The sequence below is a fragment of the Lemur catta genome, chromosome 2, assembly GCF_020740605.2.
Source record: "Lemur catta isolate mLemCat1 chromosome 2, mLemCat1.pri, whole genome shotgun sequence".
NCBI lineage: Eukaryota > Metazoa > Chordata > Mammalia > Primates > Lemuridae > Lemur > Lemur catta.
Genome location: NC_059129.1, coordinates 7,490,663 through 7,506,976, shown reverse-complemented (window position 1 = coordinate 7,506,976; position 16,314 = coordinate 7,490,663). Strand labels below are relative to the sequence as shown.

General features: G+C 50.6%; 1 protein-coding gene across 1 annotated transcript in view; it reads left to right on the top strand.

Moving 5' to 3' along the window:
- The window catches only part of TEKT5 (tektin 5), a 38,877-nt gene that overhangs the window by 1,135 nt on the left and 21,428 nt on the right, over positions 1-16,314 (top strand). The window contains exons 2-5 of the mRNA XM_045542581.1: positions 2,562-2,645; positions 3,242-3,312; positions 6,757-6,900; positions 10,984-11,206. Coding sequence (XP_045398537.1) covers positions 2,562-2,645; positions 3,242-3,312; positions 6,757-6,900; positions 10,984-11,206 — 522 coding nt within the window. The remainder of the gene's footprint in view (positions 1-2,561; positions 2,646-3,241; positions 3,313-6,756; positions 6,901-10,983; positions 11,207-16,314) is intronic.

Genomic DNA, 16,314 nt, shown 5'->3' with positions numbered 1-16,314 from the left:
TAGGGCACCCCTATGTCTGTGTAGGTGTTTAGTGACCAATGTCTGTGCTGATGGTCATCAACACATTGTCTAGAGCAACGTTTTGAATGTATTCCCAGCCTAGGACAGGGCAAGGCACATGGTAGGCATTCAATAAGTATTTGTTGAAAAATAAATAATGCTCTAAATGTGGATATTCAAGGCACTTCCTTGGTCTCCAAGCCTCCAGGCATACCCCAGATCAGTTAGGATTGCTGAGGCTGCAGGTGACAGACGATCAATGACAGTGGCTCAGCCAAATGGGAGCTTAGTTTTCTGCCATAAAGAAAATTCGAGAGGGAGACAGATCAAGCTGCTGCAGCCTCCGCTCCATGCCAGGAGGAGCCCGGGGCTCTTCTCTTTCTGCTCTGCCACCCACAGTGTGTGGCTTTTGTCCTATGGTTTGGGCTTCCGAGGAGGTTTCGTATTTCGCAGTGCACATGCCTGTGTTCATGGAGCCCTTTCTCATTCCAGGCAGGAAGATGGGGGCAGGGCAGAGAGCACACATGTTAGCTGGGCCTGTCCCTTTTCATCAGGGAATATCTGTTTTTCCAGAAGGTGCACCACGTGTTTCTGTTTTTAGCCCCTTTGCCGGGACTCGCGTTTCCCATGGAAGGGGTTGAGCGGACACTGTGTGAGGAACCTGCAGCATCTATGCGAACTAATCTTGGCCACACAGGACGATGTGCTGCTGCTCCCTGGAGTGTGCAGGGGACTGGGGACCTCCTGCCTGGAACCCCATGCTGGGGCCGGGGCTTCTGTGGGAGAGGTCCTGCCTCCAGATGCTCCTGGGAGACGTGGCATAGGTTCCTGCCACTCTGGGATTTCCAAACCCATGTGGGGGAGGAGGGGTCCACTGTTTCCTTCCCCCCAACCCCTGGATTTTCCCTTGGGAGGAGGGAGGGCAGGGCTGCATCCCAAATCTATCGCTCTCCCCTTGTATTCTCTTCTCACTCCCTGGCCTGTCTGGAAAGCCCAGCTCTGCCTGGCCACCTGAGGCCTCCTCTGATCTGCCATGTGGTGGCACAGGGACCAGAAGCATCTCAGTTTTGTCTCCTGGGCTGCCCCCTCAGTCCAGGCAGCTTCTCCCCGGACAATGGTGACCACCTCCTTCCTGGTCTCCCAACTCCTACTCCTGCCAACCCGTCCTCAACACAGCACCCAGAGGGGTGATTTTAAATATTCAACTCTCCCACTGGTTCCCTCGATGGCCTCCCAGAAATTAGCATCTTAATTCCTGAATTCCTCTGCCCCTCCCCAACCCTGTTCCTGCCACTGTTCCAGCCTTACCTTCTCCACCCCAGCCCATGGCTTCCTGTCTGTTACTGCCGGCCTCAGGGCCTTTGCACCTGCTGTTCCCTCTTCTTGGTGCACTATTCCCGCTCACCTCTGCATCTCTGCTTCTCATGATTCAGGTCTCAGCCTGTCTCCTCCCTGGCCGCCCTGGGGGTCACTCCCCACCCACCCACTCACATCTCCCTGATTATTTTCCTTGCGGCCCTTGTCACAGTCAGGGTGATCAAGTTTCTTTTTGTGTGTTCTGTCCCCTTTGTTGGAACGCAGGCTGCATGGAAGCAGGAACCCTGTCTGTCTAGTTCACTGTGCTGCCTCCAGCACCTCGATGGAGCGTGGTTCAGAGAAGGAGCCCTGTACTCCCTCTCCTTTCTGAGTCCCCAGATGCATTTGCACCCTGGCATCCAGACCTCAGTGCTCCCACTTCCTTCTCACTCCTGCTGCCCTTTGTGACGTCACAGGCTGGTGGCCAATCACCATTTTTCTTCAGTCTCCCATTGCAGAGCGCCCCCGAGCAGCGCCTTCTCCTGTCTTCTCCTCTACTCTGCTCAGGTCTCTATGACAGGTGGGAGGCCCAAGGCTGTGTGGCAGGGTCGCCTGGTCTCACATGGCCCTGTCCACCTCCCAAAGCTGTGCCCCCACTGGGAGATCTCCAGAGAGGGTTTTGCATATATGTTCACAGATCGTATTTATGCGCAGAATTCTGAGTGCTTCACACTTGTCAAGCTGGCTTCACCTGCACGATAAACCTATGAGGTATGCGCCAGTATTGCGCCCAGCTGCAGATGAAGAAACAGAGGGTCAGAGAGGCTAAGTGATTCGCCTAAGTGCATACAATAGGAAGTGACTGAGCCTGGGTTTGAACTCCAGAGAGAGACACAGACAGGACGGCAGCCCACTCTGTCCTATCTGAAATGATAATGGAGTTTTATTCTATTTATCATTATAGTTGGGGGAGGCTTGGGGGCCACTGAGGGAGGTTATGGGGATCACAGTTGGTTCCCAGGACACTGCTTTATCTTGCTTTCTCTGCCTGGGCCTGGCATCTCCCAATGCATCAGCCAAGGCATCCCACGGCCCCCGCTGAGGGACAAGGGGAGGCAGAAGCCCACCTAGTGCACGGGGACGAGGTCCCATGCAGCACCCGGGTTTCTCAGAGAAAAGAACAGATTGCGGCAAAGGCAGACGTGCGTCATCCCCTCTCAGTGTCTACACACGAGGGACACGCTCTTTCCCGCTATTCCCTACAGGTGGCCCTGGAGTGTCTGTACCTCCGAGAAAATAGGATCGGGATTGATCTGGTCCATGACAACGTGGAGAAAAACCTTATTCGGGTAAGATGCCTGCCCGGTCTGCCCAGCCCCCTGAGCGAGGCGGGTGGGCCAGCTGGTTTCTGAGTTTCCTACTGGGAGCAGAAGCCACACGTGTCACCCTGTGGCAAGTCAAGGCTCAGAAAGCATGGGTGTGGGCCCAGGTTGCAGTTTAGGAATAGGGAGACTTGGAGTCATTTGACCCTCAGTCTTTTCGTCTCCAATATGGGCACAATAGTACTAATACATCAATAATAATAATGAAAGTTAGTATCTGTTAAGCACCTGCTATATGTCATACATGGTGCCACTTCATATACGTCATTTAATTTAATGAAAAATAATCCAGAAGTGAGCACTTGGCACATAGTAGGTGCTAAATTTTCTTTTAATCTGGAGGGCTATAAAAAGAAAGTAGGGCAAAGAGTGTGAAGCCTCCATGATCGACCCTTAGTTGTCTGGCCCCGGGGTCACGTGGATTGAGGCAGGCACCCCACCATGACATTTCACCTTGTGAGGTCAAGGGTGGGCGTGAGAGGTGAAGGGTGAGGGTTCTGGGCTGGGAGACAGGACGGTAAGTTTCTAAGGGGCTGCACTCTTTCTGACATTTTTCATTTCAGGAAGTAGATTTGCTAAAATGTTGCCAAGAGCGGATGAGAAAATTAGCTCAAAGAATTGATATGCAGATGCGGTAAGGGCTCCTTTCTCTCCCCTCTCCTTGGGTTTGTTTTGGGACTCCCAGGTTTCTGGCTTCAAGCCAGGTGGGCTCACTTGTTTCTGGATGATTCTTTTGGTCAGTGATATGCTGGTAAATGCTTAACAACCAGCTCTCCAGGGGGGTAAAAAATAAAGTCCTGATTTGTAGGATTTGCCCGTTCCTGTGGTATAAATGCTACCACAATGGCTGATTTCAAGCTACTAAGATGATGTTACTGAGTTATGCACCATTGACTCGCATGAGCCAGGGCGTCACTGGTTGCTCTTATTTGTAACAAGGGCTCTGGCAAAAGAGGATTGGCCTCCCTGGGACCCCTCTTGGCCTGTGGGTTCCCCATGTGAGTTCTGAACTTTGGGAGATGGCATTAGGCAGCAAGGCCAGGGGCTGGGACATCTCGGGAAGGGAGTTGGTGGATACCTTGAGCCAGGAGTCTTCAAAAGAAATCAGCTTTTTGTTCTTAGATTATGCAACCTCATGACAAGCCAGGAGGGCCCTCTTATAATTAAAGGGAGCTCGAGTTTTACGGGGCTTGAGGCTGATAGCTAAACCCTTGGCACCAGCTCCCCAGGTGGCAGCTTCCCCACCTCAACCTGCAGCTCACCTTTAACTCTCCCAGGGCACGCTGCCCTGCTGGCTTCCCTCTTCCCTGACTCTTGCCACACAGACGCAGACAGCATGGGAGGGGCTGGCAGCTGGGCAGGGCTGCCCTTCCTGCTGTGCGGTGGATGTGAGCAGTCTCCTGGGTGCGAAGGGCTCAGGCAGCTTCCAGATGGGCTCTGGGAGCTCGTGTCCTGGTTTGCTGTGCCCCAGAATCGGCAGTCACCTCCCCCTCCAGGAGCCCTTGGACTCCCCTGAGGGTTCGACCTGGGTGTCAGGGATGAGAAAGAACTGGCCAGGATAAAAAGGGGGAAGACAGGGCAGAAAAGCTGCCTGGACAGCAAAGAGCTCAGTCGGGCAGACAAGCTGGGGAGACCCAGGGAGTCATTGGAACTGGAGGTGTGCAGAGGAGGTGCACATGCAGCGGAGGTGACAGCTAAAAGGACAAAAGCCGTCATTCGTGTGCCTCTGTCCCAATTTCTCTCCATTCCACCTACCCCTGGACTATGGTTACCTGCAGTTTGTCTACAAATTAATTCACTTAAAAAACCTTAAATACTTGTATTTAAACAAGCAAATTTTAACAAAGGGCCAATGCTGTTCAAACAGCATGCTTTTGTTTTATTGCATTTTTCTTGCACTTATTTTTTTTAATTTACTTATTCATTTTTAAGTGACTAATGAAAATAGTATATACTGTATTTATAATGTACAACCTGATATTTTGAAATATGCATACATTGTGGAATGGCTAAATCAAACTAATTAATGTATGCATTACTCCACACATGTCTCATTTTTTTGCGGTGAGAACATTTAAAATCTCTCTTAGTGATTTTCAAGAATATAATAAACTGTTACTAACTATAGTCACCATGTTGTACTTGAACTTATTCTTCTTGTCTAAATGAAATTTTGTATCCTTTGACTAACATCTCCCCAGCGCCCCCACACCCAGCTTCTGCTAACCACCATTACACCGTCCGCTCGTATGAGTTCAGTTGTTTTAGATTTCACATGTAAGTGAGATCATGAGCTATTTGCCTCTCCGTGCCTGGCTTATTTCATTTCACACAATGTCCTCCAGGTTCATCCATGTTGCTGCAAATGACAGGATTTCCTTCTTTTTAAGGCTGACTAATATTCCATCATGTATATATACCATATTTTCTTTATCTATTCATCTGTTTTTGGACACTTGGGTTGATTCCATATCTCAGCTATTGTAAATAATGCTACAATAACTTTGCCTATTTTTTAATTGGGTCGTTTGTTTTCTTGCCATTCAGGTGTTTGAGTTTCTTATATATTATAGTTTGGATATTAACCCCTTATCAGATGTATGGTTTGCAAATATTTTCTCCCATTTCTTAGCTTGTTTCTTCATTCTGTTGATTGTTTCTTTTGCTGTGCAAAGGCTTTGTAGTCTGATATCCCATTTGTCTATTTTTGCTTTTGTTGCCTGTGCTATTGGAGTCATATGCAAAAACTCATTGCCCAGACCACTGTCCTGGAGGTTTTCCACTCTTTCCTTCTAGTAGTTCTACAGTCTCAGGTCTTACACTTAAGCCTTTAATCTATTTTGAGTTGGTTTTTGTACATGGTGTGAGATAAGCTTCCAAGTTCATCCTTCTGCATGTGGATTTCCAGTTGTCCCAACACCATCTGTGGAGGAAGCTGCCGTTTCCCCATTGTGTGTTCCTGGCATCTTGTTGAAAATTGATTGACTGTAAATGCGTGGATTTGTTCCTGGCTCTCTATTCTGCACCTTCCTCCACTTATTTTTGTGATCTCCTATTTGTGTCAACAGAGAATGGTTTTCCACTTGTGACTGACCTATGGATGTGGCAAGACATGGCATTGGGGAGGGTGGGGAGGCTGACGCTTGGGAAATGGGACAGCTGGAGGTGGCAGAGTGAACAGTCTCCAGACTTGAAACGGGATGCTGGATCCTAGAGGGGAGATCCTGAGCCCAGGGCAGGGAGACTGCTCGCGCAATCCCGGATGATGAAACCAGACGCAGGGGGAGCTGCAGAACTGGGAAACTGAGGCAGACAGAGACAGTCCCAGAGACTGAGAGACACAGAGAGAAACAGGACGAACACTGATATCAAGAGGGACAGAGAGACATGAAGAGATAAACAGAGACAGGGATAGGGAGAGGGAGACAAAGGGACAGAGAGAGTCAGATATGTCAGACAGGTAAATCAAGAGGTGAGACCGAGACAGAGAAAAACAAAGGGGTGGAGGCAGACACAGAGAAAGAGGAATGGGCAGAGGGAGATGCTAAGTTAGAGACTGAGAGAGAAAAGCACTGAGGCAGAGAGAGAGAGAGAGAACGCAGGCAGAGTGTGTGGGGGAGGATGCCAGCAGGTGAGGGTGGCCTTGCCCTTTGCAGGGACCAGAGGGGGAGCCGCCCTGGAAAAGGCTGTCTGTCCCTGGGCAGTGGCCCCTTTGTCAGATGACTCTTGTCCTCTCGTGGGGAGGCAGCTCGTGCTGCTGGAGCTATTGGGCCGGAACCTCATGAGCCGGGCAGCACTTGCTGCGTCCTCACCCCTCGAGGAAGCTCTGCCGCTGGCCTGCTCAGGTGGCCGCCCTGGCACGTGGCTTTCTGTGAGGTCTGAGGCCCACGTCTGGGCAAGGCAGTCTCCTCACTGCACCAGGCGCCCCCGGCCAGGCAGAAAAGGCAGGTGTGGACGGCGGACAGAGCACCTTCCTTGGGAGTCCAGGGACCTGGCTGGCAGCATCCGCCTGCTGTGTGACCTCAGGTGAGGGACTCTGGGTGTGCACAATCCAGGGACGAATCCTTCCCCTCTGCAGGGATAACCGCAATGCTCAGCACGAGCTGGAGAAGGACTTTAAGGACAAAAGCTCAGCCCAGTTTATCGATGAGAGGTGCTTTAACCTGAGAAACACATCAGACTGCATCAGCTTCTTCCATGGCGTGGAGAAAGTCGACGGCACGTGAGTATCGGGCTCTCTGTCCCCGTCCCTGGCTGCGTCCCCCTGGAGTGAGGGTTTCTGGTCCTACCAAGGAACGATAAGGAGGTATCGTGCACCAGTCAGGTGAGAGGCAGGTGGCTGAATGAGGATCCTCTGTTGCAAGCAAGTGTAGAAGCTGAGTCTAACTTAAGATAAGATGGAATTTACTAGAAGGCTGTGAGGGGAGCACAAACTCAAGGAGAATCCTGGAGGGGAAGGTTCTGGCAGTTTAAGCGAGCTAGGGTGTGGGCGCTAATCAGCTGTAGCGTCTCCATCTTTCCATGCTGGCCCCACTTTGCTCAAGATCCAGATTTCAGGAGGGAGCATGTGATTGGCTTCGGAAGGGCCACACGGCCACAGTGCTCAGCAATTCCATCATACAAATTCCAAAACAGACTGGGCGCGGTGGCTCACACCTGTAATCCTAGCGTTCTGGGAGGCCGAGGCGGGAGGATTGCTTGAGCTCAGAAATTCCAGACCAGCCGGAGCAAGAGTGAGACCCCCATTTCTACTAAAAATAGAAAAATTAGCTGGGTGTGGTGGTGCATGTGTGTAGTCTCAGCTACTCGGGAGGCTGAGGCAGGAGGATTGCTTGAGCCCAGGAGTTTGAGGCTGCTGTGAGCTAGGCTGACGCCTCAGCACTGTAGCCCGGGCAACAGAGCAAGACTCTGTCTCAAAAAAAAAAAAAAAAAAATTGTGAAACAAAGTGACAAGCTTGGCTAGGAGGGCCGACTGACATCCTCTGGCACTAGTGGCTTAAGAGAGTGGATTCTGGAGCCAGGCTGCCTGGCTTCCAATTCCAGCCTCTGCACCAACACTGAGCAGGTTACTTTGTTGCTTTGGGCCCTTTCTGAGTCTGTACCACTGGGAAAAAATACTACCCCCTTCCCAGGGCTGCTGTGAGGGTGAAAAGGTGGGTGTGTGAAGTTGTAAGCACAGGGCCTGGCGTGGAATGGTAACAGCCAACACTTACTGAGTGCTTGCTGTGTGACATCATTTTCTTTCCATGGCTGCTACAGGGTAGGCACCTTCTGTATGCCTGGCCCTTGTGTGGGCATGTCACAGCATTGTGGCATTTCACGCAGAACTAAGACACGCTTTCCCAAGTGGCAGCCTGAGGTCTGTCTGTCTTGGTATGCTCCCCCTCCCCGCCCCTTTTAAATCTCTTGCACATAGAACTATGCTTGGCAGGCAGAGATATGCAATACGTCGTTACTGAATGAAAGGATGAATGGCAAGAGGAAGGAAGGGAAGGAGGACCGAAGGGAGGGAGGGAGGGAAGAGGGAAGGGAGGAGCTCCATGGCAGTCTCCTTGGCCCAAGCCCAGGGTCACTTTCTGCATCTTAGCAAATCTCAAAGTGTTGAGATGACCCTTGGGATTTCTGGCAGGGACAGCTCCTGGGGACGCTCTTCCTGTTCCTGACAAGGTGGACTCTCCCATGGCCCTGGCGAGGTGAGCAGGGCTTTGGGGACTTGGCCCTCCTCGTCTGCACAGGGAGTCCGGAGGGTCTCTCTTCCCAGACAGACGCCGCCCCCAAAACCTGGCGGCCAGGCCGGCTGGCAGACTCTGATTTCCACGCGCAGGAGGGGCTGCTATTTAAAGTCCCTCGTCCACGACTCCATCTGGAAGGAGGGAGCTGCTGTTTGCGGTGACTAATTGCTCCCCAGATGTGCTAGCTCAGGGCTTTGTACTTGGGGTTTTCGTAAAGCAGGGCCACGTCTGGGCAGATTAAAGAGGACGTTCGGTGACTGTCTGAATTGCAGTAGCTGTATCCGCTGCCGTTCTCCTCGCTATGGATTAACCGATGATGGCGACGACGGTGGTGATGATGATGGGAGCACATACCTGTCACCTGATGTTTGCTGTGTGCTGGACACGTGCTGAGAGGGTCAAGGGCAGCGTCTCATGAATCATAAACATTCATCAGGTGCTTACTGTGTGTCCGGTGCCGTGATAAGGGCTTCACATTTAGTCACTCAGCAACTCTGGGGGCGGGTACAATTCTTATTCCCATTTTACCATGAGGAAACTAAGGCTCAGAGAGGTGAAGTGACTGGCTCAAGCTCACACAGCAAATGTCAGAGCCGCAGTCTGCACCTACATTGGATACTGAGCTTGTGTGTTTTACCGGTGGTGGCTTCCTGCCTCCCCAGCAAAGCCTGCTGTCCCCTCTGTCTTTAGAGGACACAGGCTCCAGAAAGCACATCCTCCCTGCTGAGACGCACCGCCTGCTGAGTAGACAGGCTGTCTTTGGCAAATTCCCCCCAGGGACAGTGTGATTAAGCCGGTTATTTTCTCGGGGGAGCTCAGCTGTCTGCTCCAGGGGAGGGCAAGGGCTTAGAGGTTGCCGTTCTTGACGTTGACAGTGCCCCATTCAGCACCAACAGACATGCTCAGAGTAAATCTGCAGGCTCCTATCTGCTGTCCTTGGCCTCGCCTCCTTCCACGGTGTCCTGCAATGTGAGTAGTCGTGCAACCTTGGACAAGATGCTCCACCTCTCTGAGCCTCCGGTCTTGGTCAGATGAAAGCTCTGAACCAAACTCAATGCCCTCCCCCATCTTCAGTCAGAAAACTGAATTCCTTTTTTCCTCCTGCCTAAGAATAAAAATCTGCATTATTTAGTAACTGGTGACTTCTAGGACAAAAAAAAAAAAAAAAAAATGCCCTGAGAAGTTAACTAGTCTGGTTTCACCAGGACCTGAAGCCTGTGCAAAGAAACGCGTCCCCTTCCTTAAAGGCTTCCCGGAGGAGAAAACACCATGTGATCCACCAGTTGCTTGTCGCAGGGGGTTACGTGCTCTGCCAGGAAGAACTCTGTGTTGTCTAGACTGAGGAGTTCCTTCCACGTCACCACCTCTGAGAAGCCTTCCCTGCCTGCCCTTGCTAATGTGGCGTGTGTCCATCTCCACTGCTCCCGCAGATCCACTTTCTGGCTGCCCTGCTGCGGGCCTGCAGAGGAGGCTGTCCTCTGTAGGTGGCCTCCCCTGGGCTCTCTTTGCTTTCCTGATGGGTTCAGCCAGAGGGGGCACTGGCAGAAGACAGAGGGTGGTAGGGGGGTGATGTCGGTTATTCATTCTCCGTCCCTCGCTTCCAGGGACAGTGGTCCACCACGGCTCCTCCTCTCCCGGGGCTCCTGTAACACATACTGTTCCCTTTCTTCTTGCCTTTCGCAGCTGGAGTGGGGACAGCGTCCTGCATTTCCCAATCCCTGATTTCCACGACATTTGTCTGAGTATTCTATCTGGTCCCTTTCACCACTCTGCCTGACACACGGTAACTCCACTCCGTTGGTCTCGCTCTCATCTTCCTGCCTCTACATCCTTTCCTAGCACACGGCGCCATGTGTAAATATCTCCTTTGTTTGTTGTGGACCTCCCTCTAGAAATCTATCACCATGAGGACAGGGACGTTGCCGTCCTTGTTCATGGCTCTATCCCAATGGCCCGGAACAATGCTTGGCACGTGGCAGGTGTTCAAAAAACACTTGATGAATGAGTAAGTCAGCAAAAGTAGCATGGCCACATGCTCAGCACCAAGTTGGAGGGACACTGAGGCACCATTGCGCCCAATGCCTGCTTCTCGGCCTGTCTGTGTTTTTGGTGGTGGGGGGCGTGTTGGGGGAAGAGTTTTGGAGGGGATGGAACCCTCTTCTCCTACCAACACACTGAGCACCCTCGTGAAAACCAGCTGCTGTCTGTAGGCTGCTCTTGCCACCCCTGTAAAACGAGGAGTTTGGATCAGGACAGTGGTTCTTAACAGGGGGAGACTGTGCCCCCTCGCCCAGGGGACAATCACCAATGTCTGGAGGCATTTTTGGTTGTCACAACAGGCGGGAGGTGCTACTGGCATCTATTGGGTGGAGGCCGGGGATGTGGCTCAACATCCTACAATGAACAGAGCAACCTCCTCCCCCCACAACAGAGAATTTTCCCAACCCAAATGCCAAGACTGCCAAGGCCGAGAAACCCTGGATTTGGACGTCTCTAAGACTTGCCAACACCCCCTACCCCCACCCCACCCGCCATTTCTCACCTGCGTTAAATTTGCTCTTGTGCCTTTGCAGGATCTCGGTGCCTGAGACCTGGGCCAAGTTCACTAACGACAACATCAGGCACTCTCAGAACATGCGGGCCAACTCCATCCGGCTGCGGGAGGAGGCGGAGCACCTCTTTGAGACCTTGTCGGATCAGATGTGGAAGCAATTCACGGACACCAATCTGGCCTTCAACGCCCGCATCTCGGAGGTGATGGACGTGAAGAATAAGCTGCAGACACAGCTGGCAAAGGTGAGCAGATGTGTCCGGGCCCTTCATCTCTGCTAAACCCGCACCTCCCTCCCACGAGCCTTAGCAGCATCTGGGCCAAGCTGCCCCCACTCCTGCTACCAAAATGGTCCCATCCATCCCAAGGTCTACAATCCGGTCCACTCCAGAACGGGGAGGGCTGTGAGCTTCTTGCAGGGGGAGGGGGTGGTTTGAGCATCTGGGGTCGGTCCTCCCTTGCTCACTGGAGGATGGAGCTTGGAGCTCGGTCTGGCTGTCACTATGGCCCCCAAGAGGCTGCTGGTGCTCCCAGGGCACCTCATTCTCCATGTGAGGCCCATGTGGCAGAGCATGACAGGTGTAGGTAGAGGAACCCCCCGGAGACCATCGTCCCTGCACGTCTTCACCCACATCGGCACCTTTGGAAGTGTAACCTTTGACTTCCGAAGGCCTCAACAGTATAATGATCCCCTGCTGAGGGCTGGGGTACTTTTGGAATTTGAGGAGTTGGCAGGACTCCCCAGTTCTGTCATCTGTCTGCTAGTCCCACACCAACATGCCCTCTGGGCTACTCTCTTATCCGACCGGCCGTGCCCCTGGGTTCCTCCCTGCTCGCGTTAATGTGGGTGCCTCCTGGGTGCCACACGCTGTGCCAGGCACGAGGAACAAAACAAGGAGCTGCACAAACATGGTCCCCATCCTCTGGGGACTTACATTTCTGCTTGGGGGTCGGTGGTGCCTGCAAAATTTATACCCAGGAAGGACTTAGGGATGGCAGTGCGGGTGGGGATGGTGGGCGGGCAGGCAGGGGACTAGCTTTACGTCTGTATTTGGAGAGTCCTCCTTTTATTGTACGCATATTTGGGGGGGATTGGGGGGCTGCAGGCAGGTTTGATGGAAATTACAGGGGCAGCTTCACCCCTGCCACCCTTTGGCCTGCCCCCAAAACAGATGAAATGTGTTTCTATGAAATCACTGCAGTGTTACGAGGGGAGAAGCAAGGGGGTGAGCCGGAGATTTTTGGGGAGTGTCAATGCTGGGTGGAGTACACGGGCAGGGGACATTTCCACCCAGAACAGGTGGATAGGGAGCTGGGGAGAGGGGAAGGCTGCCCACGCTGAGGCGCAGTTATCAGATGGGAGAGGGAAGAGGGGAGGTGAGATGCCTGGAGAAGGCTGAGTTGGCTTGTGCACCTTCCCTCTGTCCTTCACCTAACACTTGCCTATTAACCCTTTAGAACAGGGTTGGCAAAATTTTTCTGTAAAGGGCCAGGTGATAAATGTTTTCCACTTTGCAGGCCATATGGTTTCTGCCCATGTATTGCAAAAGCAGCTGTAGACAGTATGTACACAAATGAGCATGGCTGTGTTCCAATAAAACTTTATTTACAAAACTAGGCAGGGGGCCGGATTTGGCCCACAGGTTATAATTTTGCTGACCCCTGTTCTGGAACTCAGCTTGAAAGCCACTTCCTCCAGGAAGTCCCCTGACCCCCACAGTTTATTTGCACTCATTACCTCTGGGTGGCCACTGCATCCCGGACTGTGTTTGTCATCGCTTCCTCCACCCTACACCTTGTGGTTAGAAGCACAGACTCTGAGCCTGACTGCGTGAGTGTGAATCCTCTGTGACCTTGGGTAACTTTCTTAACCTCTCTGTGCCTCAGTCTCCTTGTCTGTAGGATGGGGACAAGAATGGCTGCCATGAGGATTATTTGAGTTAATGTAGGCACGTTCCCTGAACAAGTGCCGGGCATGCGGTAGGCACTGTGTCTGTGATTTTACTGTATCAGTTGATCGACTTGTCTGCATCTCTTCAGAACACCCCTCCTGACTCACCCCTGCACCCCACTGCTCAGTAGACTGCCTGGCACCCCTTAAACCTTTGTGCTATGAATGAAAGGAGTCTATAGGATTGAGGTTTATACCGGTTTTTTTTTTTTTTTTTTTGAGACAGAGTCTCGCTCTGTTGCCTGGGCTAGAGTGAGTGCCGTGGCGTCAGCCTAGCTCACAGCAACCTCAAACTCCTGGGCTTAAGCAATCCTCCTGCCTCAGCCTCCGGAGTAGCTGGGACTACAGGCATGTGCCACCATGCCTGGCTAATTTTTTCTATATATATATTTTAGTTGGCCAGATAATTTCTTTCTATTTTTAGTAGAGACGAGGTCTCGCTCTTGCTCAGGCTGGTCTCGAACTCCTGAGCTCAAGCAATCCACCCGCCTCGGCCTCCCAGAGTGCTAGGATTACAGGCGTGAGCCACCGCGCCCGGCCTATACTGGTGTTTTTTTTTAAAAAAAATGATACATAATTGAGTGAATGCTTTTAATAGTGTTTGTTTCTTTCTCTTTTTCTTTCTTTTTTGTGCAAAATCCCATTTTTTTTAATTGTGGTAAAATATGCATAACATAAAAGTTACCACTTTAGCCATTTGTAAGTGTGCAGTTCAGTGGCATCAAGTACACATTGTTGCACAGCCATCGCCACCGCCCATCTCCAGGATTTTTTTCTTCTTCCCAAATTGAAACTCTGTCCCCATTAAACACTAACTCCCCATTCCCTTCCCCCTAGCCCGTGGCAACCACCATTCTACTTTCTGTCTCCATGAATCTGATGACTCTAGGTACCTCATATAAGAAGAATCATACAGTGTTTGTCCTTTTGTGACTGCTTTAGTTCATTTAGCATAATGTCTTCAAGGTTCATCCATACTGAAACATGTGTCAGAATCTCCTTACTTTTTAAGGCAGACTAATACTTCATTGTCTGTATAGACCACATTTTCTTTGTCCATTCATTCATCTATGGACACTTGGGTTGCTTCCGCCTTTTGGCTATTCTGCAAGCATTTCCTGTTAATGAGGCATTTCTTACGGTGTATCAAATGTAATTCATTGGCTGGGCGTGGTGGCTCACGGCTGTAATCCTAGCACTCTGGGAGGCCGAGGTGGGAGGATCACCTGAGGTCAAGAGTTCCAGACCAGCCTGAGTAAGAGCGAGACCCCCGTCTCTACTAGAAATAGAAAAAAATTAGCTGGACAACTAAAAATAGAAAAAAAAATTAGCCAGGCATGATGGTGTATGCCTGTAGTCCCAGCTACTTGGGAGGCTGAGGCAGAAGGATTGCCTGAGCCCAGAAGTTTGAGTTTGCTGTGAGGTATGATGACTCCACAGCACCCTAGCCCAAGCATCACAGCAAGACTCTGTCTCAAAAAAAAAAAAAAAAAGTAATTCATTGTCATGTTCTATTGCATGAAGCTTTCTGCCTGGCAGTGACTTGGGAAGTCTCCTTTTGTTGGCTGTTGGTTTCTCATCTGTGAAATAGGGAGCAAGAATTGCTACTTGGTAACATTACTGTGATTATTAATGAGTTGATCTCTGTGGAGCTCTTAGAACAGCACTCTGTGCGTGATAATCGCTAAATAAAAGGTAACTAAGTATTAATGTTATTACTGATGGAAAGGATTTTTTTTTTTTTTTTTTGTTGGGGTGAGGGACCAAAACCTTTTCTCTTTCAAAATTCCTCCAGGGAAGTTTTGAATTATTACTAACAGCCTCACACTGCTGATCAGAGTTTTTGCAACCTCATGCATTTTTATTAATAGACATAATTTAATCACCAGCTGCTTTGCAAATAAGCTATCACCCGTATGAAATACACCAAACCCCAACCAGACACTACTGACATTTGCCTGCACAAAGATTTGTTTTCTGGTTGGGGACGATCTCACGTGGTGTTTTTCTAAGATAATAAAAGAAGAAGTTGATGCAATGAAGATAAACATATAGAAACCAATTTCACCTTTCAACAGTTTGCTCTGGCTAGAGGATTTGAAATGCTCCCTTTAAATATTTAACTGTTATTAGTTGAGCTCAGCCTGATTCCCCTTGGCAAGAGGCATTTCTGGAAAATTCCATGCCCCCATCCTCACGTGTGCTGCAAGGCAATTATTTCTGTAGTGGTCATAGGAAACCACTCTGTAAGGCCAGGTCTACATGGCTCCCCATGCAGACAGTGGCTTGGGGCTGTGTAGACAGCCTCATCTGTTCACTCTGCTCCTAGACTTCCCTGCCCAAGGTCACACCCCAAACCTTGTAACTTGCCCTGGGGCTTGTCCCTGCAGGAGCAGGTTCGTAGAGACTCTGGGGCATCTCCTGGTCATATTGAGCACTGCCAGCTGCAGGGCTGGTGACTTCTCCGGACAGAAGTGGGTGACCACAGAGTGGTTTGCTAATTTTGAGGGCTGATTCCTCTGAAAGCCAGTGCCCTGGGAACCTCCAGGTAAACAACCCCCCATACACCCAATTACCCAGTTGAATTTTAGGGGGGAACTCTTAATGCGTGGGCGAAAATGCATAAACATGCCTTTTTGGGGGCAGGCTGTATGGGGGCAGGGACACTGCTATAGAAAGTGCTTATTCTGAGGTTGTGGGAACTGGAGCCTGGCAGGTGAAATGATAGTAGATGCGTTACATAAACGTAGCACGAATGTCATTGACTCATGCAACGAGAAAGTCGTTCCTTCATTCCTGGTGACGCTTGCAAGGGTGCTGGAATGCATGCCTCACCTCTCTAACACCTGCCAATCTCCCTTTTAAACCAGAGAAAGCCGGCCTGAGGCTAAGAACTTTGGGAAGGCAACAGTATCTGGCCAGAGTTTAAATAATGTGGTTTTTCGTTTTGTCTTGTCCCATGCATTTTTTTTTTTTGCATTTATAGCAAGTGATGCTGATTTTCCACTGACAATAGTGATGTAAAGTTTCATTTTTAAATAAATGCACTTAAGGTTTTTTTTTTTTTTTTTAAAGTGAATTGATTTACAGAAAAGCTTAAGCTAATTACGTTAAGAGTGGTGTGGCGATCTGGCAAAAATGCTAAGGGCGGGAGGGGAAAGTCTGACTTGTGGGAAACAGCGGCAGAGACCTGTGTGTTTCAAATGTTACTGCGTGTGCAGTGATCACCCAGTCACCCGGACAGCTTGTTGAAATGCAGATTCTGGTTGAGCAAGTCTGGAGTGAGCCCGTGAGATGCCTGAGCTGCCGGCAGGGAGTGGTGGGGCCGGAGGACTAGGGAGTGTTGGCTTTGACGAACATCTCGGTAAGCTGCTGTCTCCTTCCTCTCTCTCCCTCCCTCTC